The sequence below is a fragment of the Tiliqua scincoides genome, chromosome 10 (genome assembly GCF_035046505.1).
Source record: "Tiliqua scincoides isolate rTilSci1 chromosome 10, rTilSci1.hap2, whole genome shotgun sequence".
In the NCBI taxonomy this organism is placed as follows: domain Eukaryota; kingdom Metazoa; phylum Chordata; class Lepidosauria; order Squamata; family Scincidae; genus Tiliqua; species Tiliqua scincoides.
This window is the reverse complement of record NC_089830.1, coordinates 19,525,818-19,549,422: the sequence shown is the minus strand read 5'-3', so window position 1 is coordinate 19,549,422 and position 23,605 is coordinate 19,525,818. Positions and strand designations below refer to the sequence as shown.

The 23,605-nt window shown below is 46.6% G+C and overlaps 1 protein-coding gene across 1 annotated transcript; it reads left to right on the top strand.

Moving 5' to 3' along the window:
* The first annotated feature begins 924 nt into the window (after positions 1-924).
* Positions 925-23,426, top strand: LOC136661621 (synaptophysin-like protein 1). Its single transcript, XM_066638953.1, has 5 exons — positions 925-1,027; positions 13,620-13,738; positions 15,295-15,502; positions 19,477-19,665; positions 21,158-23,426. Exons 1-5 carry the CDS (start codon positions 959-961, stop codon positions 21,284-21,286), a joined length of 714 nt encoding a protein of 237 aa, XP_066495050.1. The 5' UTR covers positions 925-958; the 3' UTR covers positions 21,287-23,426.
* The last annotated feature ends 179 nt before the right edge of the window (positions 23,427-23,605 follow it).

Here is a 23,605-nt window from a genome sequence, read left to right as displayed (position 1 = left end):
CCATCACAGGTTATAAATTGTGATGACTACATGCAATCTCCTGGTTTTAGAAGAGGGCTCTCTCTGAATGTCAGATGCAAGGGAGTGGCACCAGGATGCAGGTCTCTTGTTGTCTTGCATGCTCCTTGAGGCATCTGGTGGGTCACTGTGAGATACAGGAAGCTGGACTAGATGGGCCCTGGGCCTGGTCCAGTGGGGCTCTTCTTATAATCCCAAGGGAGGGCAGCAGGGCTCATGAGAGGGGGTGCAGTGGGGAAATTGTGCCCAGGGTCTAAAAAGAGGGCCCAGGAACCAAAGGAGGGGGGCTGGAACTGGAGAAGGCAAGGGACCCAAAAGAAACTTTGTACCCCCTGATAAAATTTCTCTCTGAGGCCCTGGTGCAGTGCATTGTTCCAGGGCCACCACCAATCTGGCACTAGTATGGGGGGGGCAATGTCAGGACACTCAGATGGGCTGCCATCACTCAGCCACGAAGGACTCTGCACATGCTTGGGAGCACTCTTGGCTTCTGATTGCTTCATATCATTTAATAAAGCCAATGAATAATATGTTAGGGCATGGGATCAGGGTGGATGTGGGGGGGGGGTTCCTTCTAGCAAGGTTTGGGGTGGGGGGGATAAAGTAGGACCCTCTGGCTCTTTTAACAGTGGGGAAAGCAGCCAAGGACGCTTCTCCCTCCCGTCCCCTTCTCTATGCCTGCAGCAAGCAGCACCTGTTGAATCTCCTGCCTGCTGCTGTCCAAGTGACTCCGATCCCCCCTGGGAAAGTGCCTGGCCACGGGGTTGTCTTAGGGCGGGGTGCCAGAGCCTGCATGGAGCGTGTGCATCAGGTGGGAGGCTGCCGGCCCCATAGGCTGTGACCGTCCTCCCCCCTGGCCCCGCCCGATCCTCCCTCCCCTCCCCTCCCCTCCCTGTGCAAGAGACGCCTCCCCTTGGCTGGCTTTCTCTCCGCAGGAAAAATGTCCGGGCTGCAGCTGAACTTGGGACCCCTCAAGGAGCCTCTGGGCTTCATCAAGGTCCTGCAGTGGGTGAGTCCGGATGGAGCCCAGGAGGAGGGCGCATGGAGGGGGCAGAGGGGATCGGGACCCTTCTCGGGAGTGGAGGCAGAGGGGATCGGGACCCTTCTCGGGAGGAGGGGACGACCCACAGTCCGGACTGATCTCATCACCCCTAGACGGGATCCACCCGATCCCTCTTGCGGAGGATCGCCAGGCTTGTGCGCAGCTGGCCCTCTCCGCCTTCCCTCTGCTCTCCTGCCACTTTGTTGCGTGTTTGCGCTTCCAGAAGTTACGAACACAGGCGTGGCCTGCGGGCCTGACCTTTCTGGCTGGCTGAGTTTTGCCCTGCACAAGGGGATCTCATGACTTTCTCCCCCGCCTTGATCTATTCTGGGCGGTTTCTTCCCCCCCCCCGACCCCCCCATCCCTTGCATATTCCCCCCCCTCCCCGTGAAGCTGTCTACTGTTATGCTTGCAGACACACCATGTGCTGCAGGCTGTGTGCAACCGTCATGGCGGAAAGCAGACATCACCCTCCAGGGTGGATGATGAGTTGTGAGCGATCTAGAGCCCCCTGGGCCAGCTGTGTCACCCTTTAAGGCAGCTATTTTCAACCACTATGCTGTGGCACATTGGTGCGCCTCGAATGGTCTCCAGGTGTGCCGCAGGAGTTTGGGGGAGGGTCATTTATTAGTAGGGCCAATGGGGGTTTGAGCTGCCCACCAGCGGCATGGTGTGCCTTGTCAATTGTCAAAAAACTGGTGGTGTGCCTTGACCATTTTAGCACCTTGTCAGTGTGCCATGAGATGAAAAAGGCGGAAAATCACTGCTTTAAGGGGTAGCCCACACCCCTTTAGCCAGCCACGTGACGTGAGACTCTCCGCTCCATGCCCCAAACTCATATCTGGCTGGATAATTGTGGAGCACCAAGTGATCTGAAGTTTGGAAAAGTTGGTTGTGATGAATTGGTGTGTGAACTTCCTGGAAGGGAGGGGCGGAGAGAGGGCAGTGTCTGTTTCAATCTTGGATAAGGCCAGGAGAAGGCAAAGATGGGTCTTGGGTTTGCTGTCACAAAATCAGGCTGCTAAAAGATATTATTATTATTGTTGTTGTTACTGGTGAAAGAAAACAGGGTGGCAGATTAGAACGTAGTGCCTGGGACTGGTGGTTGGCCCAGATTTGGACCCTTTTAGAGGGCTGGTTCACATGTACATAGGTTTCTTACCTGCTGAACTCATGGGGTGGGGGGAGTTAGTTCTGTGGATACTTCGACTTTCAGACATCGAATACAGTCCATGAATGCATTAGGAGGCCTGTGCTAGTGGGAGGGTTGATTTTACGGCCTTTGACCCTTCCCAGGGCTTCTAGGAAGTCAGCAGCACATTCAGGAAAAAACACATAGTACTGTACAGTCCTTTGGGGATGGTACGGTATGTTTTTATACACTTAGGAGTGTCAGGGCGCAATCCTAACCAACTTTCCAGCACTAGCATAGCATAGCAGTGCCAACGGGGCATGTGCTGCATCCTGCAGTTGGGGGACCAGTTACGGAGGCCTCCTCAAGGTATGGCAATGTTTGTTCCTTTATCTCGAAGTAGCATTACCCTTATGTCAGTGCGGGGAAAATGGGTTAGGATAACCCCCATCGCATAATTCCCCCACCTGGATCCCAGGTGGCACAGCCTTGCTGACCGCAAATGGAGAACCGCATGTTTGGATGCTTTCATGTGCACCAAAATCAACTCTGCATATCGAAAGCGAGCATGTCTAAGCAAGAACCATTCTGCTTGAAGAACGTTCTGATCGAGAACATTCTGGTCGAGAGTTCTGGACTGGAAGTGTTTTTATTTTTAATTTTAATTTTTTTAACCCAAAGCTAAATTGGTAAATTGAACGCATGGGATTCTCACCCCCTCCCCTTTTCATCCAGAGTGGTGCAGCCTTGCCTGTCCACATCTGAGCTCCTTTGAACATTTGTTTATTTGTAGTGTTTCTTGAGCTACCTTTCCAGCTTGCGAAAGTGCTCCCAGCGATTCAGAGAGAATGGAAGGCAATTTTGAAAAGCCACACAAGCTCACAACAGACCCAAACCGACATCCCACAAATTCCCCACCCTCCTAACAGTTCTCAGGCTCTTGAAAACAGCAACCTTGAGTTCCTCCAGGAATCTTTCCAGCTTTACACTGGCAATCCGTTTGCCCCTTCTCACTTACACCCTGAGCAAATGTTTCTCAAACCAGGGGTGGGGGGAGGGATTGGAAAGGGGGCTTGGGATACCCCATCAAGTGAGGGGGTGAAAATAGTTTTTTTGTGATAGTCTTCTTGTTAATCAGGCTTGAATATTCCAGCTTGAATATTTTGAGCCTTTTGAGTGTCTCAAAACTGTAGGTGTGTTTGACCACTTTGCAAATGTGAGAGGTGAGCCCTGAGTCCCTGGCAACTGTGGGCATAGTTACTTAAGTGTAGTAGTATGTTTCACTTGTAGGGCTGAAACCAATTTGTGTTCAGAGGGAGACTTACTGCAAATTAAAAAACACCTGGGCTCAGAAGTACTTTCTATTTTATTGCAACTTGTGGTTGATGGTGACGTGTTTGGCCTTGCATATTAATGTCGAGCCTGTGTGACCTACTTGGAAGGAGCACAGGTGTTTGGGCAGATTTGCGCCTGGGAGGTGTTTGCAAGGGGGTGGGGGAGAAATTTTGATATTGGGTTTCAGAGCAAGGAAACGCTGCCCTGGGTTGTAGTTTGGGCACAAGCTGGGATGCTGTGGCCTGTTTTGTTTCGATTCACTGCTGTTTTTGGTTGACCCCATTCTTTTTGGAAGTTCTCAGCTGGAGCTCTTGGCTCAGTTGGTGGGGGGGCACAGGGGAGGGGGAGAAAACCATCAGGAAAAATGTGTAACTTTTTCCAGATGTGTGCTGTGAAGCCTTCAGGAGCTCTTCAGGCTAAGAGTCTGGACATTTGCTCTGCGTGCAGACATGAACCTGTGGACACTCTGTTGGAGATCACCTATAGAGGTGTAACTCTGCTCCTTCAAGAGGGGGTGCATGATGCCCTAGTTGAGGAAGTGATAGCAGCTTTGAGCCCCCCATTCTTTCTCTCCCTTGAAGGGGAGCCTCCGCAGAAGAAGGACAGATAGTGCAAAGCCGCCACAGCAAGCACCCTCTCCTCTGTGGAGAACCCAGAAGTGACGACATGTTACACCATGTCATGTGACGCCGTGACATCACTGTCCCATGCAGTGACCAGGGATAATCAGACGTTATATCTCTGATTACTTGTCTCTGTAAGCTAAGGATCATGGTCCAATGATTCCATGAGCACCTGTAGCAACAGAGATCAGAGAACTGGTCCTACTGGGAGGAGAGGAAATGGCATTTTCAAGATAAGTTATGTTTGTTTAAAAAAGGTAGGGATCCTTTTAATTGCAAAGGAAGGGGAAATACAACCAGCTCCACATTTATTCTGTCTCCTTGTTCAGCTTTCCCCCACCCCTTCTGTTTGTTGAAAAGATGCCAAAAGCAGTAATTTTTTTTCCAGTTTCTCACAATTCCTGTTCACAACACATTCCCTCCCAGCCCCCGCCCTCTGCTTAGGATGGAAATCTAGGGTGTAGAAGAGGCTTGCTGTTGCAATCCTATGCACACATTCCTGGGAAGTGGGGTTTCCTTGTGAGTAAACTTAGTCAAAGTGAGTAAAAGCCTTCCTTGTCAGTAAATGCACACTGGATCCAGCTCCAAGGAAGTGCCCCGAAATTTAAAGTCAAACATACAAATGAGCCACTCTGTCACCCAAATGAGGAAATATTCGCCTGTTAATTCTAGGAGTGTTAGGGAGCAATCCAGAGAAGCACTTTGGCCAGCACAAGTCCATTGCACAGGAGTGAAGCAAATGTGTCTTAAAGCATGTTTGCCACTACTCCGGAGTTAGCTGAGCCAGCTCACAGACTGGTGCAGGCTCCCGGAGGCTAAATCCAACCCCAGACATGGTAGGTTTGTACCAGCTGAGGGCAGCTAGCATAGGGGTGTTGGAGAGGAGTGCTGGAGGGGCATTTTTGGGTGGAGGGAATGCATGGGGAGGGCAGACCAGTGGCTGGACTGGGAGGGGGTTGGAACCAGCCTCAGCAACTTGGGCCAGATCTTAACCCCCTGCCCAGCTAGCCTTGCTTTACACTGCGCTGCTTGGGTTTGCATCAGCGGTTTCACTAGTGCAGATCTGAGTAGCCCCATAATAGTGGCTGGCGCACAACACGGGGTAAGGGGATAAATATCCCCTTACTCTGAGTTGTGCCACAGCCACCTCCTCTCCTGTGCCATAGCTACCACCTATCCACTCCAACTCTGAATATGGTGCAGGCCACTTGGCCCGCCTGTTCCAGTGCAGGTTAGGATTGGGTCATACATTGGTTAAGATTATAGTTAAGTAATTGATTAAGTTTACATGTGCATTGGTTCCCACTCTTGAATTATATGCTGCAGTTTGTTTTTTATCCCATTTCTGCCTGGGTGTTCCATTCATTGGAATCGTTCATATGGACACATATGCATGGGGACTTTCATCCCAGTGGGCCTGTTCAGACATTCTGACAAACTATGGTTTGTTGAGATGATCCAACCATGGTTTGTTGGATCATGAATGCAGTGCTCTGAGGCCACAGGCTTCTACTCCCATTTCCTCCTCACCCTGTGCCTGAAAAAAAGACCTGGCTTTTAAAGCTATACCTCATGTATTGTCCAAATGTAGGAACAATGGTTTAGAAACCAGAACATGAAACTGGCCTCTAATCCAAGTTTCATACCTTGCTTTGTCAACCACTGTGAAACCATGGGTCCTGGGTTTAGATGACACCTAGAGCTATGGTTTAACTAACTAGGATTCTGTCTTCACAGCTATGTGCTGGAGGTGCACAGGTTTGTGTGGGCTCGAACCTCATTCCTCTCATGATTCAGCTAACCATGGTTTTGTTGGCTTGTCTGAAGCCATCCGAAGTGATGTCTGTGTCACTCACTGATCTGTAGGTGATTGGTCAATGGATCACTTTCCAGTAGGATTTCATAAAGGAAAGCAGTTGCAATTGCACAGGACAGTTTTGCACAGGGCCGTTCCATCCAAGAGGTGGTTGCCTCAGGTAGCAGATTGGTGGGAATGCATGCCTTTCCCTTCTTCCTTCCATCACTTCTCTGCCTCCTTCCAATCCCTGGATTTGAAAAGGAAGAGTAGAATAGGACAGAAGACAAAGTGTGGAGGAGAGTGTTGGACTAGAGTGACTCTGATGCTCTAGCCCACAAACTCTTGTTTCCTCTTCCTCTCCTTTTTTGTAGCAAAGTGGCATGTCACTGGGTGGGGGTATTCAGCTTGCTTCCTCAGGTGCTGGGAGGTCTTGAATCAGCCCTAATTCTGCAGATGCAAATGAACTCTCCCCGTTTCACCTGATCCTCAGTTCTTAGCACTTCTACAAAAGGAGCCACACCTTAAATAAGGAAAGGCAAGGGCAAACCTGCCCTCTCTGAAGTTTCATCCTTCAACTTTGTTGCTTCATGTAAGGAAACCTCCCTATAGTCTGAAATTCAGGAGAGTAGGTGGCCTGGAAATCTTTGATACCTGAAATAACATGATTGTGGAATTTCAAGCTATTATTTTAATTCAGTGGCTCCCAACCTTTTAGAGGCCGCAAAAATTGGAATTGTTGCAGACAATATGCAACCTTACACATAAAAATATGTAAATACCCCTGCACATTAAAAATATGACTAAATTTAGTAGTCCATGGGGGAGCACACAAGTGAGACACTGGAAGTGCCAGCTGCTATGTCTGGTGGTCTGTTCTCCACCCTCTCTGATGGTCCGTGGGGAAGCATCTCCTGAGCAAGCATGGCCCATGGAGAGAGGGCAGAGGACCACCCACAGCCAACATTTCAATGGTCCGTGGGGGAAGCACTCACGGTATGAGATGCTGGAAGCGATAGAAGGTGATCATCTCCCCCCCCCCCAAAGATGTTGTGGTTCACTTCTCAGGGCCTCATGGATCACCTGTGTGTGTCCACTGCTGCAGACGTAGCAGGTCAAACTAGGGCCGGCCTATCCATGAGGCCAACTGAAGCGGTGGCCTTAGGCAGCTGTTTCGAGGGGAGTTCTCATCTCTGTCCACTTACTTGCCTTCACTATTCTTCCTTCTCCTTCTCCTTCCTGAATTGGATAAGGAAGAGGGTGGCAGTGAGGAAGAAGATGTGTGGAAGGGAGGAGAATGCTGTGCTAGAACATTGGAGAGTCGGAGGAACAGAGGCTGGCACATCTTCGGGTAAAGGGGGCTGGGTGAAAATATTTTATACTGGGGCTTGATGGTTTGATTCCTGGGCCCTAGGAATTTGGAATAGGCAGTTTCTCAGTCCTGATTGAGACTCCTGTCTCTCCCCTAGTAGCTTCGCTGAGGTTTGAGCTACATGCAAGATACTCCGAGGAGTAGAACTGACACTTGGGAGGTGCACAGATTGGATCCCTTCCCTGTGTGGCAGCAGATGTGTCATGGGTGCACCGCTTGGAAGGTAACTTCTGGCCCAGCTATCCAAGCGAGCTGTGCCAGAATGGTTGGGCATCCAAATCCCTTGGGACTTTATTGGAGAAAAAAAAGAAAGAAAACTGACATTCTCTGCATTCCAAGCATGCCAAATTGGGGAGGGGATACAGCCCTGCTCTCTAAGTATAGGAACATGCCTGGTACCAAATCAGACACTTGGCACTCTTGTCAGGACAGATTGGCTGCAGCGGCCTAGGGTTTCAGATGGGGTGTGTGTGTGTGTGTTGTGAGTTCTACTTGGGTCCTTCTACCAGTAGTGTCTGTGCTCTACCATGAGTTACACCCTACTCTCTTGCCCCACTCAACCAGAAAGCTTACAGAGTGACTTTGGGACAGTCACTGCCTCTTATCTTGGCCTGCCTTACAGCGTTGCTGTGTTATCCTCACAGCAAGGAGACCTTGCATGCTGGCCTGAGCGGTTTGGCTCAGTGGGTGAAAAATATATAATGCATCTCAGCAAATATATATGCATTGCCATTCACATAAAAGGGCTGTTTTCGCCTGCTGCACCTGGGTATGCATTTCCGTGTGAATGCCTGCACCTGGGTTTGTTTTTACAGGTTAACAATCTGTATGCAGATTGTACCTGCACTGAATAAAATGTGTGAGTAACAGGACCAAGATGCAGGCTAACAGTGGCTGTATTCAGGTATTGTATTGTATTGGCAACCTTCAGTCTCGAAAGACTATGGTATCGCGCTCTGAAAGGTGGTTCTGGCACAGCATCTAGTGTGGCTGAAAAGGCCAATCCGGGAGTGACAATCCCTTCCACACTGGGAGCAAGTGCAGTCTGTCCCTGGTCTGTCTCCCTGGCTATGGGCCTTCCTTCTTTGCCTCTTAGCCTCAGACTGTTGGCAAAGTGTCTCTTCAAACTGGGAAAGGCCATGCTGCACAGCCTGCCTCCAAGCGGGCCGCTCGGAGGCCAGGGTTTCCCACTTGTTGAGGTCCATCCCTAAGGCCTTCAGATCCCTCTTGCAGATGTCCTTGTATCGCAGCTGTGGTCTACCTGTAGGGCGCTTTCCTTGCACGAGTTCTCCATAGAGGAGATCCTTTGGGATCCTGCCATCATCCATTCTCACGACATGACCAAGCCAACGCAGGCGTCTCTGTTTCAGCAGTGAATACATGCTAGGGATTCCAGCACGTTCCAGGACTGTGTTGTTTGGAACTTTGTCCTGCCAGGTGATGCCGAGGATGCGTCGGAGGCAGCGCATGTGGAAAGCGCTCAGTTTCCTCTCCTGTTGTGAGCAAAGAGTCCATGACTCGCTGCAGTACAGAAGTGTACTCAGGACGCAAGCTCTGTAGACCTGGATCTTGGTATGTTCTGTCAGCTTCTTGTTGGACCAGACTCTCTTTGTGAGTCTGGAAGACGTGGTAGCTGCTTTACCGATGCGCTTGTTTAGCTCGGTATCGAGAGAAAGAGTGTCGGAGATCATTGAGCCAAGGTACACAAAGTCATGGACAACCTCCAGTTCATGCTCAGAGATTGTAATGCAGAGAGGTGAGTCCACATCCTGAACCATAACCTGTGTTTTCTTCAGGCTGCATACCTGTATTCAGGTATGCAGATGTATAATGTGTGAACAGCCCCAAATATGTGGTCTTTAAAAGGCTGTGTAGTGTCATAGCTGGGGTCATAGACTGTCATAGCGTCGTAGTGCAAAAGCAGTCAAATCCATGCTCTGCCATGCAGCTTACTATTGGGGAGTTGCTCTTTTTCAGCCTGTGGTTCCCATACGTACCTGGGTCACAATGTCCAAATCTCGTGAGATTTTGTGAGATCCAAAATGGTGACCTTGAAATCTTGTGAGATTTTAGCACCACCATCTTGGATCTCGCAATATCCAAGATGGCGGTTCCCCGGGGTGCAGGTAGAAGGGGCCACCAGGGACATCTCATGGCGTCCCTGTGAGTGTGGCATCTCTGTGAATGTGCCGTGATGTCCTAAGGCATCATGACACACACTTTGGGAACACCTTGGTCTAATCTGTCTCAGTTGCCGGGATGCGGATTTTGCGGAAACATTTTAATTGGAAAGCTTTCCAAACTCTGATTTGACTTAATGCATTTGGAAGATGCGTATTTTTGATTTTCTTTTGCCCTGTGCGCATTTTCAATGAAAGTATTTGAGTCTGGATAACAAAAATAGGCATGCTTCCTAGGAATTGAGTGACTTCAATTACAATTTCAAAAGCGCCCCATTAGGCTACTGTTACATCTACTCATGATGTTTCTCATTTAATCTTATACAATGCTGCATTGTTAGAAATGAGAAATTGGCTGCGGAAACATGTAGTAACGGAAAATACTCTGTTAGAAAACATTTCTCACCCTGCTTTGCAGTTCCCTGATCAGCTGTGACGCTTTCAGCTCTCAGCCTGAAATCCTGTGTACACAGTTACATGGGAGTAAGTCCCATTGAGCTGACTGGAGTTTACTTCTGAGTAGTCATGCTCCAAATTGTACCATACATAGCTTATGGCAATGAGGTTTCCCAGGCAAAACCCCAGATTCGTCAGATAGATGGATAGAGGAGGTGGTAGGATGGATATATATTTTAGGTATTATATCTTTGTAAAAATGAGTGTATACCCTCACTCATTAGTAAATCTGGCTTGCATTCTGCTAGTACAATGGTAACTATACATATATTGAATCAACAGTGGTTCCCAAACTTTTTAGCACTGGGACCCACTTTTTAAAATGATGCTTTATTGGGACCCACGTAGCTTTTGGAGACTTTTTTAAAAGTTTCACTTTACCAGCTGCTCAAACCTCTATTTTTATTCTTTTTTAATATGGTGGGGGGGGGGCCCTTGCCTTTTGGAGCATTTGTTAAGCTCCATGTTCATCAAATTGGGACCATTCTGGAGATATCGCGTTCTCCTCAGCCTGCCTTTCTGACTGACTGAGGCACAGTTCCCTACTTGTGAGTAAACATACGTGTGCTGCCCTGTTTTGGTTTCCATAGGGCTCAGGACATTTTCTTTGTAAGTTTCACAACCCACCAAAAGTCACGTTGCGACCCACTAGTGGGTCCCGACCCACAGCTTATATATGTAACACACACACACACACACACACACACACACACACACACACACACACACACACACTCATATTCCTGGCTGCTGCTGCAAGTCCACACCCTGCAATCTGAAAATTTTCTATAAGTTCCACACCCCAACTTTATGTCTCTTCTGTAACCTGTCCTGCTTTCAACAGAATTCTAGCCACAATTATGAGGCAGGTTCAGCGATCCAGCTTTTGAGGAAATGTGGTTAAAAACTGTATTTCTGTTGCGTAACCAGAATGTGTTGGTCTGCATGTGTGTTCCAAGTGTGAGTTTTTTTGCTGATGTGGAAGAACCTTAATCATTGGTGGGGGGTGTGTGTGTGTGCGCGCAATTCATATCGCCTGTTTTGTGAGAAAGACGACCAACAGTCTTGTAGCACCTTAAAGGGTAACCAGTTTAGCCCTAAGTTTTTGTGGACCACAGTCAGCCTTATGGGATGTGGCTGATCTGCTCCTGATAGCAGGATTGTAGTCCAGAAAAATTTATGCTGGATTAAACAGGCTTGGTCTTTAAGATGCTATGGGTTTGTCTGATTGTGAATGCAATCTGAATGACATCAACCCCATGAGCTTCTACCTCCTCTTTCTTCCTCACATGAGAATGGTGGTTTATTGCATCACAGTGTCATATGCAGTTTGATGTGTTAACAGTTAACTGTGGCTTTCAAACCAGGACATGAAACTGGAATTGGATTGAATTCCGCTTTTGTATCCTGGTTTGTCTGCCACAGTTAAACAGCAGCTCTTGGGTTCAAACTACGTGTGGCACGTGGATTTACAGTCTAATAAGCCAGAACTGTGTCATCACATATATGTAGAGGAAAGGAAGGGCATGTGCAGATTCAGAGCTCATTCCTGCCGGGTTCCTGATCCTACAAATCAGTGATTTTCAACCATTTTTATCTCATGGTGCATGAACAAGGCATGAAATTTGTCATGGCACACCATTGGTTTTTTGACAATTGACAAGGCACATTGTGCTGCCGGCAGGGAGCTCACATCCCCCAATGGCCCTACAAATAAATGATCCCCCCCAAATTCCCTCAGATCACCTCCAGAACATTCATGGTGCACCAATACGTCACAGCACACTGGTGGAAAATAGCTGCTATAAACTGTGGTTTACTCAGTTGCCTGAACTGGACCAGAGTGTCGCTTTTGGATCTGTGCTAGTTTAGCACTCTCATAGACTATACAGCAGGTCCTCCTTATCCCATGGATCTGACTCAACGTGGGTCTCAACCCATGTTAGGAGGACCTCACTGTACCTTCCGAATGTGTCCAGAAGAGTCTTCTGCTTGCATCTGGGAGGCATTCTGTGGCATGGGGGAGGCCGCGTGTGCCCTCCCTGTGCCTCAGAATTCCTCAGACAGCCTCCTGGAGGCCTCAGAAAAGCACTTCTGGTTTTCACCTGAGGCATGACCTCCCTTGGCCTCAGAACACCTCCCAGATGCAATTGGAAGGCACTTACGGTTGCATCCAGGAGGCCCTCCATTATCCACAGATATCAGTATCCACGGAGGTTCAGGAATGGATCACCCATGGATACTGGCAGCCGACTGTACTAGTATCCAGCTGTACGTAGACGGTTTCAGTAGAGAGTGTATTGTAGTAATATTCTTACACTGAGTAAGAGCTGCGTAAGTGTGGATTGAGGAGGAAGCTCACAGAGTCACTTGAACTTGAAAGTCACAGGGGTTCATCCTTCTGTCCCTTCCTTGATCATTAAGTAACAGTACATGTGGAGTGAGACTTGGGGCAGTGAGTCTCCCAAGGAAAGATAATTCTGTGGAGTTCAGTTGCATGAGTTCAGGTTTCCTTGTTGCTCCATAATAGCCTTGCTCAGACTCTATATATTATTAATATTTATATACCGTTTTTCTGACAAAAAGTACTGTAGTTCACAAGTCAACGTACGTGTGTATATATAGCTTCAAATCGTGAGAGAGAGAAGATATGCAAAACTTGGCTTCTGTGCTTTCTCCATTTGCACACCTTAAATGCAACACGGTAGTTGTATTTCTGCAGTTTTTTGCATTTTATTTTGTAAAGTGTGGTGAGGAGGCAGGAAGCAGATGTGAGATTGCAAAATTAAGATTTCAGAATGGAAATTCCTTCCCCCCCCCTCCTCTTTCAGAGGAAAAATTTGTGCAAAAAAAACTCAGCTTGTTCAAGAGTTGGTCCCAAGGGTTGCAAGTGAAAATGACCATATTTGAAATTGATGTGTTCGGAGATTTGTTAACGGGCCTCAAGAACCTGGGGGAGGGTTGTTGAGTTGCAGCAGAGCAAGGGGCTGAGTCTGCCGTCTGCACTCTGTGCATGCTTTGTTGCCCAGACAAATGCCTGGTTTGTGCACGTAGCTGAATGTGGTAGAGATGAGGTGGTACAGTCCTGAGGTGGTAGATTAGGCTGTACCAGTTCAGATTATGGTGTGGTGAAAAAAAAAAAAGTGAAATCAAGAACACTTCTAATCTCATGCATTTTGGGTAAGTGATACTCAACCTTTAATTAACCAGGATGGGACCAGGGAAGGAGGAAGGACAGTTTTTTTGCGGATCTGATTCCCTTCCCCCAGCCCTGGACAACCGAGCTAGTCTCCAGGAATTGGCACACAATAGGATCCTAGAGGATGATTGACCAAGGGGCATGGAAATGAGGAAGATCTCTCACTCTGACCTTTCTTAATCTCTGTGGATTTTCCAGGGAATCTGTTCACAGATGGGCCCTGGCAACAGGTGCCAGGCAGCCAGTTAAACTGGGGTGGAGACAGGATAGGAAGAAAGCACTGGAGAGGGGAGATCAACCATGGAAGGGCCCACCTCCTGTACCCCATGGCTTGCCCAATGACCTTGGCCAAGCTTGCTGTGCCATTCTGTGTGTGTTTTCTGCTAGAGTCTGTACCTACCTATTTGTCTGGGGGAAAAGAGTGCTCTGACACATTTTTTTGTTTTAATTGTCTTGTTCCTATGCAGATTTTCTCCATCTTTTCCTTTGCCACCTGTGGAGGTTACAGTGGAAAAACCTCAATTCAGGTGCAATGCCCAGGTGGCAAAAATGTGACTCTTGAGGCTGGGTTTGGCTACCCATTCAGGTAAGAGCAGTAATCTCATTTGCCAACAGTTCTGTTGCTTTTTTGATCCGAAAGCTTTGATCATCAAACGTTTTGTTCTTAATCCTACATAAGTTCCCTGCCAATTAAAAAGTGATTTTCAAATGAGAACATTGTTAATTGATGGTCTCCTCCTCCAGCCATCAAAAACATTTCATAGAATCTAGAAATCATTGGCAATGATGGAGGAAGCAGAGAAAGGGGAATAGACAGTGTTACCTCTTACCTCAGACTGGGGTAAGAGGACATGGCGTAAGGAGAAGCAACCATGGGAAAGGAATAGGCAGCTGAGTGACACATGGCGGTTTGATGCCTCTGGCATTGCTAAACCTTTCTCTGCCATCAGCAGGCACTGGCTACACATTTTCAAGGATTCATGAGGACTAGCAACATGACTCAAAACACACGCTACTTTAAATGCATGGTTGACCTTGTAGTGTTCCTTTCTTTGGTTTATAAATAGCATGTGGGGGCTGTGCCCAAAGGATGGGAACTATAACAGGAGAAGGGAGGTTATCACATTTTGGCTGCAATCCTAACCATGCTTCCCTGAGAGTAAGTCCGACTGAACAAAATAGGACTTACTTCTGAGTAGACCAGGCTAGGCTCGTGCCCTTTGTCCCCACTGTGGGTGCTGACCTGGATTGCACACCTTATGTGTGCTGTCCAAATTAGGGAAATGGCTGGTTGTGTTACAATTTTAAGTTATTTGGGGCAAACTGGATGAGATATTGGAGATCTCTGAATGGATCTTCTGGCTCTTTCAATGTCCTGTATATAAGAAGAAGATAAATTGGACTGAGACCATAGCACTGGGAGAAGGTTTTTTTTTTTTAAAAAAAAACCTTTCCCCTTTCCAGTTTTCCCTGATGTAAATCAACCCAATCCAAGCTTCTGTTTGCCCTATTAGGAAAAAATATGGGTGGTTGGATGTTTTCTGTTAATGTTGGATTAATGGTGCAGGAGAAAATGATTAACTTTCCACCCTGGATGATTGTCCCAGTCCAACTCATGCCCTCCGGTAACTGCTTTTCATAGAAATGTAAGGAGAGCTATAAGAACATAAGCCCTGCTAGATCAGACCAAAGACTCGTCTAGTCCAGCTTCCTGTGTCTCACAGTGGCCCACCAGATGTCTCAGGGAGCAGTCACAAGGTACCCGCATCCTGTTGCCTCTACCTGGCATTCAGAGATAGGCTACCTCTAAAACCCAGGGTTTGCCTATAGTGATCACAACGTGTAACCTGTGGTGAACTTTAAATCCATAAATCTGCCCAATCCCCTTTTTAAGGCATCTAGGTCGGGTGCGATCACCACATCTTGTGGCAAGGAGTTCCACAGATTTACAATCACGGATGTCTCAACATCTCATCTCGTTTGACCTTCTGTATAGTATTCCTCATGCATACAATATATGTACCATCATCGCGATTGCTAAAATGCAGGCTGGCCATGTCACCTTGGGCTACTTTTCTTGTTTGTGGGGGTGGATCTTGTGTTTGGAGTCCAAGTTTCAAACCTTTGCTTACTGCCCTGAAGGTTGAACAAGGCGTCACTTGGCCCTCCAGATGAGAAAGAATGCAACGTCACCTGGAAGGACCCTTATCACCTGGTGGGAGACTTTGCCACCTCCTCTCAGTTCTATGTCACCTTTGCTGTCTTCGTGTTCCTGTTCTGCATGGGTGCCTTGCTGGTGTACGTGGGTTACATGCATATGTATCGGGGTGCTGCAAAACTCCCAATGATCGTAAGTCAACTACATCCTCTGTCTCAGTGATTTTCAGATAGGGGCAAGAGTGAGAGCCACACTGATTTTTCACGGTAACAAATTCAGGTTCCTACCTTTTAATGCACTATCTTGGGGTGAGGGGCTGTAGTGGGATATCTTGTCTCACAGAATCCTTCTTTGGATTGACAGGCTCTTTGCAGCTTGAGTTTGTCAGTAAACAATTGGCTTTGTTAGTCAAATTGAGTAAAAGTTAGGGAGTGAAATTGATATTTAGTAGTTAGCATTGCCCCTGCAAACTGGGCAAGAGGCACTTTTTTTCAGGTGGTGCTCCTCTTATACTTCACAGGGTGAAAATGTTCCAGCGCAAGGTCTTTTCTAGTGGCTTTTTGGGAGTATTTCTTCTGCATCCTTTTGAATTATTAACCCTTTAGGCCAGGGAAGCCATTTTAAAAAAATTTTTGTCTGTAAACTTTTGTGAACTTTTTTTGTTGAAAAGTAGTACAGGAGTCTGCCCTCCTTCTCCTATCATTATCAGAATCAGAATCTGGTATCCACGATTTCAGGTATCCACAGTTCTCCACTCCCCCTCTGTGCCTCACACGCCCATTACCTTCCTGTTAACGTTCTGGCTATGGCCCCCTAGCTTGCAGCCTGCCTGCCTGCCACTTTATTCTTATAGCGCCTGTAAAAGCACGAAACATGCCTGGTTATTAAAGAGGAAAATGGAAGGTAATGGGTGAAGGGTTGGTGGAGCATTGTACTCATAGGGTCTCTTTTAATCTGCAGTTTCCATATCCGTGGGGGGAGGGCTAGAGCAGATCCCCCACGGATACAGTGGGGCACCTATATATAAATACTACTACTACTACTAAATAGTAATAATAAATAATAATAGTATTATTATTAGTATTATTAATTATTAGTATTATTAATTATTAGTATTATTATTAGTAGTAGTATATTATTAATTATACTAGTATAATTAATTAAGTATATTAGTAATTATTATTAGTATATTATTAGTATTATTAATTATTATTAATAGTAATAATAAATAATAATAAAATGTGACTCAAATGATCCATTGGAATTTATGCAGAAATTACAACATTTACAAATTACATAGAAATTACATACATACATACATACATACATACATACATACAAATTACATACAAATTACAACATAGAAATTACAAACAGTTAATAATTGCTGGGAGCGTAAACCAGAAAAGGGCAGAAAATGAGAAAATCATGATCTTGTGAGATTTTTGAATACAAACTGATAAAAGTTTTGGCGCATAAATACATCAGATATTACGTTAATAGAAAAATTTAAAGTGACCATTTATTGGTGATAGCAGAATTGGGGGGAAAAAGAGCTTGAAAAAATTAGTAAATATCAGGATTTAAAAAATTGAAATTCAAAGATTATGGCACAAACCAGCAGTGATTATCCCAGTGGTGATCGGTTACACTGGGTGCAGTCCCAAAAATGCTTGAACTGCATTTAAAACATCTGAACGTTGACAAAACTACGATCGGTCAAATTCAAAAAGTTACCCTGCTTCGGCACACATTATCTGTAAATGCATTATGGCATCCTAGGCCCCTGGGTGCGACCTGACTAGTAATTAATGCCAAGTTCAGCTAAAGATCAGGCAGCTGTGATATGCAATAATAATGATAATAAGGGCTTTTCCACTACAGGCAAACATCTATCGCACAATACACCAGACATAACTGTAATCAAGAAGAGAGAAAAACAAGTCAAAATCATATAGCATATGATATAGCAATACCAGGTAATAGCAGAGTAGAAGAAAAGAACTGGGAAAAAAATACCAAAATACAAAGATTTACAAATAGAAATTGAAAGGTTGTGGCAGAAGAAGGCCAAAGTGATCCCAATGGGGATTGGCCCCCCCCCTCGGTGCTATTCCAAAACACCCAGAAGAGCACCTGAATGGCGTTGGAGCCACAGAAATTACCATCAATGAAATGCAAAAAGCAGCTTTACTTGGAGTAGCTTACATTTTGCGACGGGATTTATAGTATCAAAGTACGATAAAATCCAGGCAGCTCAAGTCCTTGGGAAGGATTTGATGTCTCGATAAAACAAACCAGTCCATGACACCTACCTGACTGTGCAAAAATATAATAATAATAATTCAGGGTTCTAAAAATAATAATATTTCAAGGTGAAATCCTTTATCTTGTTTTTCCTTCTGTCACCACCCAGTGAGAGAGTTTATTACCATAATTTTATTGCCATCAGTTGGGGAGTTGGGGCTGAGAGAGAATTACTTGCCCAAGGCCCTTCCGTACTGGGCAAAACTAGAACTCAACTTGCTTTATACTTTATCCACCATTTTCTCCCTCTTTCTTTCTCTTTGGGGGGGGGGGGCGGGTGGTAATGGGGCTTAGGATGTGATTTATTTTTAGAAGTTGACAAGAAACTTCTAAAAAACTGATCAAAAATTCACTTCCTGTTTTATTTGCGGGTTTTCTACAAACCTGTTTTCACCCAAAATGTCAGGGGGGGGGGGCGCATCTTTTATGGTGTTCCTGGAAACGGAGCACCCCAGTTCCACACTTGACCACTTGGACTGTATCTGAGAGGTTACCCCAATGCCGGGAAGGTGTGGCGTACTCCAAAATTTAACTATGGTGCAATTCTTTTTTTTTTTTCTTTTTTTCCTTGCCGCTGGGATTAAAGGAGCTCTGGTGAGTGTGTGACCCCCCCGCCCCGCCCCGCATGCTGAACTGTGCCCTGACCATCAAGTCAGGCATCGCTCCATCCCCTGACATCTTCTCATAGAATCATAGAGTTTTAGACTTGGGAGGGATCTTGGAGGCCATCTAATCCAACCCCCTGCTCAGTGCAAACAGCTTCCTTGGCCATCTGTCTGAAAACATCCAGCAAAGGAAAGCCCACTGCTGCCCAAGTTCTAGTCCTGCCCTTGGGAGCCATAGAGCGTATATTCTCTGTGGGCTTGTTATTGTGGGATTGTTACCCTGAGATTAGATTCCTCCGTCCCACCCTGTCCAGAATGTATAGATAAGGGATTCCCAGGTTCGGTTTTGTTGTTTTTTGTTTGCCCATGTTTGTTTAGCCATGTGTTGTCAGAGGGGGGGCTCTTCCAATGTTTCATTTTATTCTGGGCTGCCCCCGGCATTGTCTAGCAATCGAAATGCATAAAATAACCGATAGATAATTAAAAAACAACTTATAATAAGCACAATTGCACACTCAGACCAGTGAATCAAAAAAAAAAATGGCACAAGGTTACAAACACACAGTGGTAGGGGAAGGACCGTCGCCCTAATAATAAATACCTTATGAAGAGTTTTGACAACTCTTCAGCTCCGTCTTACCCCTCAAATAGGTCAGCGGTCTGTCGTAAAAATATCCAGCTTTCTTCCCCCTCCCCACCGGTATTTATCCTTGCAACACGGTAAGGTAGATCACACTGAGGGGTAAGTGACTGGTCCACAGTCACTCAGTGAGGCTGCAATCCTAGCCGCGTTTACCTGGGAGTAAGCCCCATTGACTATAATGGGCTGAGTGGACATGCATAGAACTGGGCTCTGGACAGTGGCGTGGCTAGAGGGGTGCAAAGCCCCAAGTTTTGCAGGGAGCCTCACTGTGGCCTGCAAGCGGCCCCTCCCCTTCAGAGCCATTCTGGGAGGTGGGCGCCAAACATAGGTGTATGCCTGGCTCCAAAGGGAAGGGGGCCACTGGCACTCCGCGGTGAGGCTCCCTGCAAAACTTGGCGCATTGCACTCCCTCTAGCTATGCCACTGGTTCTAAGTGTTGTGGCTAAGGAGGAATTTGAACCTAGGCCTCTGGTCCTAGCTTGCTCCTCCAACCTCACCACTGCACCCTTGTGTGATCCTTACTTTGTATTCATTTGTGTGTGTGTGTATCCTCTCTGACCTCCCCCTGCTGCAGACTCTGCTAAGAAATCTTGTCTTTTCTCCTACCGTAGGACTTCATAATCACGGTCCTTGTTTCTTTCCTGTGGCTGGTGAGCACATCAGCCTGGGGAAAAGCCCTGACGGACATCAAAACATCCACCGGCCCCTACCTTTTAGCGGGCATCGCGTTCTGTAGTTCCGCTTCCAGGGCCTGTCAGTTTAAGGAAGTCAGCAGCATGGGACCCTTGAACGTCTCTGTGGTAGGTGTGCCTTGACCTTGGGACTGGGGGCAAATATAGTCTGGGGGTTGGCTCTCATTGTCTTTGCCGTGCCTTCCTGTGACCTTTCTAAGAGCATCCGACTACCTGGATTGGACTCTGAATCCATCTGGCTCAGGTGACTCTGAGCCCAATTCAGAACTTTGTGTGCTGACTTAGCCCCAGCACGCAGTGTTACAAACATGCCGTAAGGCACACCTGTGACATGGACCACCAGGGCGGCGTGGGCGCTGGCTCAGCGCAAGTCTGTGCTGAGTCAGTGCTGGGTGGAGGATGGATGACAGCCACCCCAAGTGCCAGGCAAGTGCCGGGTGGCAGAGAGGTAAGTGGGGACATGCAGGAAGGTGTTCTGGGGTGGGAGGAGGGTGGGGGAAGGCGTTACTGGGGTGGGACCACTGGCGCTCAACTCCACTGGATCCACAGCTCCGCCTTGGGCCTCCCGGCCCAACATGGGGCTCCTTGTGCCATAGTGAGTATAATTATGTCCATACTACTCTGTGCTGGCTAAATAGTTGGCTCAGAGTCTAGTAGCCCCATTGCGAGGTGTTTTACCTTAACCAGGGGATGGGGAGCAACGTCCCCTTCCCCTGTGGAGCCACCAGTGGCTGGCCAGTGTACTCAGGATGCCACAGCAGCCATTTTGACACCCCTGCAGCCCTGTGCACGGGGCAGCTCAGGATTGGGCCATTAGCCAGTCAGTTCTTACCTCTGCCTATAGGTTATTACAAATATGACTGAGGTGTGTCAAGGGTTGTTTGTTCTTTGGACTTGGATTCATATCCAGCCCTTTGGGCAAGGGTCTCCAAGCTTTTCAGTAGTACTTTTCAAGTGTCCAAAATGCTTCCTGTACAGCAATACTTTGCCCTTTTGTCTGGTTAGGAACCAAAGTTTGGGCAAAAGTCAAAAATGAATGAATGTCGAAGCAGAGCCTTATTGAGCTTGCAGATTTATTTTGACTGGTGGCGAGCGCAAATATGTAACTTTATAGTACATTTGAATGTGTGTGAGACCGAAATAAACAGAAATGAAAGAAAATTACACACAAGAACATTGACAAACATTGTGGAAGGTTAAATGAAAATGGATGAAAGTTGGGGGGAAAAAAGCCCATGGATGAAATTTGAAACATGGTGATAATGGAAAGTGGCTGAAAGAGCAATGAAAATCAAGTGGATGAAACTCAAGCTGTTGCTGTATTACAATCTTATATTACAATCTTGTGTCATCTTTATAATTATGTCCATACTACAGAGGGGGAAGACTGAGGCTGGGAGGGAGTGACTTGCAGGAGGTCCCCTGCTCAGTTTACAGCCGAGGCTGACTCGCCAATTAGACCAAGCATCTCGGCCACTGCTGCCTCGTGCAGGAAGACTTCTCCAGCCGTTCTGGTTGTGATGGAGTCATGCGTCCTGAGAACGAAACCTGCTCTGCTTTGTTCTGAAGCTCCACCTCTTTTCTTTTTTTTCTTTCCTAGGTCATTGGTTTCCTCAACCTGATTCTGTGGGGAGGGAACACTTGGTTTGTCTACAAGGAAACACATCTGCATAACCCCCCTGCGCCCACTCCGAACCCAGGCAACCCCCCGCCTCCTTCGGGGATGTGAGTGGGAAATATCACCCCGGGGCATGGAGTGCAGTTCCTTACAGCAGCAGGGTTCCCGCTGCAGTTTTTTTTTTTTTTCCTTTCCCAGTTAGGCTATTGGTTTTTTTGAAACATGGACGGGATGCATTTTGGCTCTGAAGCCTGGATCTGCAAGGAAAGATTGGAAAGCCACACACTATCCTATGCATCCCGTGGCCCTCCTGCTGTATCAAAGCTTGTTCTATGCATTGAAAATAAGGACACGTGTTTCTGCATTTAAGCGAATTTTTATTTTTTTTATTTTTTGCAGAGGTGGTCAGCTGCCTGCAGCTTTCAGGGACCAGCGTTCAGGCTGGTGCAGGTCAGCCCCAACCGCCCTATGCAAGTTGCAACCTGATCCGAGTTGTTTACTCAGAAGTGAGTCTCTCAAGTTCAGTTGGGCTTACTTCCATGCTTGGGTCGAACTTGATATGGCAAATACATCGTTCATCCTGATGCACTAGCTTTTTTTTCTTTTTTTCTTTTTGTCCTGATCTGGATCAGGAAAATGGCAGGGGTAGCAGGGCATTTAAGCCTTCCCTCCATCAAGGTCCCCACCTGGATCAGGCTCCCTGCACTGGAAGGCTATCTGGATTGGGACTGTGGTGTGATCCCAATCCACACACCCCCAAATACAATTTACAAAAAAGCGTATCAGGGTCAGTGAGCTGATGACGGTCAACGTCTAGCTTGCACAGAATTAAGTGTGAGCTCAGGATTGTGGCAAGAGCTGTGCCTAATCCTCACATCTCTCCATTGTTCTTAAATGACACTTCTGTTAACCCATTTCTGCCCAGCCCACAAAGGTGTACACATTTGATCCCTGTTGCATATATGCAACGTTGGGCAGAAATTTAAGGAGACCATCTAAATGCCTGCTGGAGGATAAAGTCTGTGACTCTCCTGGGCAATCAGATTAAGACCAGCAATGGTAGGCAGGCTCAAAGCCTTGCTCTGTAACATTCTCTGTAGACTTTCTCAGAGTTATAACTCCAGGAACCTACACAGCCGATTACTTTAGTCCTGATCTGAAGTGTTTACTCCAGCAACTTGACCAAAATTCTAGGAACCTAAGCCTTAAAGTCTGTTTCTAGTCCTTACGTGTGGCAGAGCATTTGAGCATAGTCATTAGCTGCAGTCCTTAGCCCCGAGTTCATGCCTTCTGACCTGAGCACGTTTATCCAGTCCTTCTCTTCTTGTGTGTGCTTTTCTGCAAGTCCGTCACAAGCCTTTCAAATGCAGAGCTTCTTCACATTTTGCAGAAAGAAACCCCCTTTATGCAAGTTGTCCAGTGGTATGAAAAATAACAATTTTTTAAAAACCCTATGCAACAACAACAGTATTTATGTTTTGCATGCACCAGGCTAAACTGCAAAGAGTTCACCGTGAGTGCCTACAGAATTCTTGTAGATGTTTCAGAGTAGGGAACCAGAGTGACAGCAGCAGCTCTGCTCCACAGCAGATTGAATCAGACCATACCAGATCTTTCCCTTGCCTTTTGTCCCTTGACCAATATATATCTTTAACACGTTGCTGAAACTTTTAAACAGGACCATGTATCCTCTGTACCTTAAAAAACATATGTAAAATTCTGCACCCTGGAAAGTGATGTCACCTGTGCCTGTTATAAAAATTCAGCGAATTTTGTGCACATTTTCTTATTTTGCCTAATTCTTACCATTTTGTAGAATTTATTCTGATTTTATTAAGGGAAGGGAAGGAATGTAGAGTTTTGCCGCATTCCCCAGAAATCTTAGCAAGCTTCCTTGGTGTGTAAGATTTTGACTGGAGTGGATTGTCCTCGTGCTTTCATAGCCATGAGAGCTAGAAACTTGCTTTATAAAAAAAAAATGAAAGCAGAGATTCTCAGGAAGCTCAAACGGAGCTCAATATCACATTTTGTGCTTCTGTAGAACTGCAGTGGATACATACCCCTGCTTATGAGATCGTGAAATGCATTCATTGACTGCAGAAATACCTCACGTATGCAGGTGCCCCATTTTTTTTACACTTCTATAAAGTCACCTGTTCAAGCATCATTTGTGGAGGAAATGAAAGCTAAGAGACAAGAAGCTCTGTCCTTACCTGGGTGCTCTGTTAATAAACACCAAATTATCCTTGTTCTTCAGTTGCTTTTTTATTTTCTGTGTTTCGTCATATGCTTGGAACAGTTTGACCTAACCCATCCCTGACAGCCTGGAGCAGGGCTGCAGCAGAAGCCATAATGTTTTTCATCCAGTCATGTTAGCCTTAACTTACTTACACTCAGGGTGTCTGGGAATCTGTGCTGCCTGCTGTTTGG

Excerpts from the sequence above, each read along its gene's own strand:
- LOC136661621 (XM_066638953.1), top strand. The coding sequence starts at position 959 with ATGTCCGGGCTGCAGCTGAACTTGGGACCCCTCAAGGAGCCTCTGGGC. Across the intron at positions 13,739-15,294 it reads GGGTTTGGCTACCCATTCAG|GTTGAACAAGGCGTCACTTG; the intron begins GTAAGAGCAGTA and ends ACTGCCCTGAAG. Across the intron at positions 15,503-19,476 it reads CTGCAAAACTCCCAATGATC|GACTTCATAATCACGGTCCT; the intron begins GTAAGTCAACTA and ends CTCCTACCGTAG.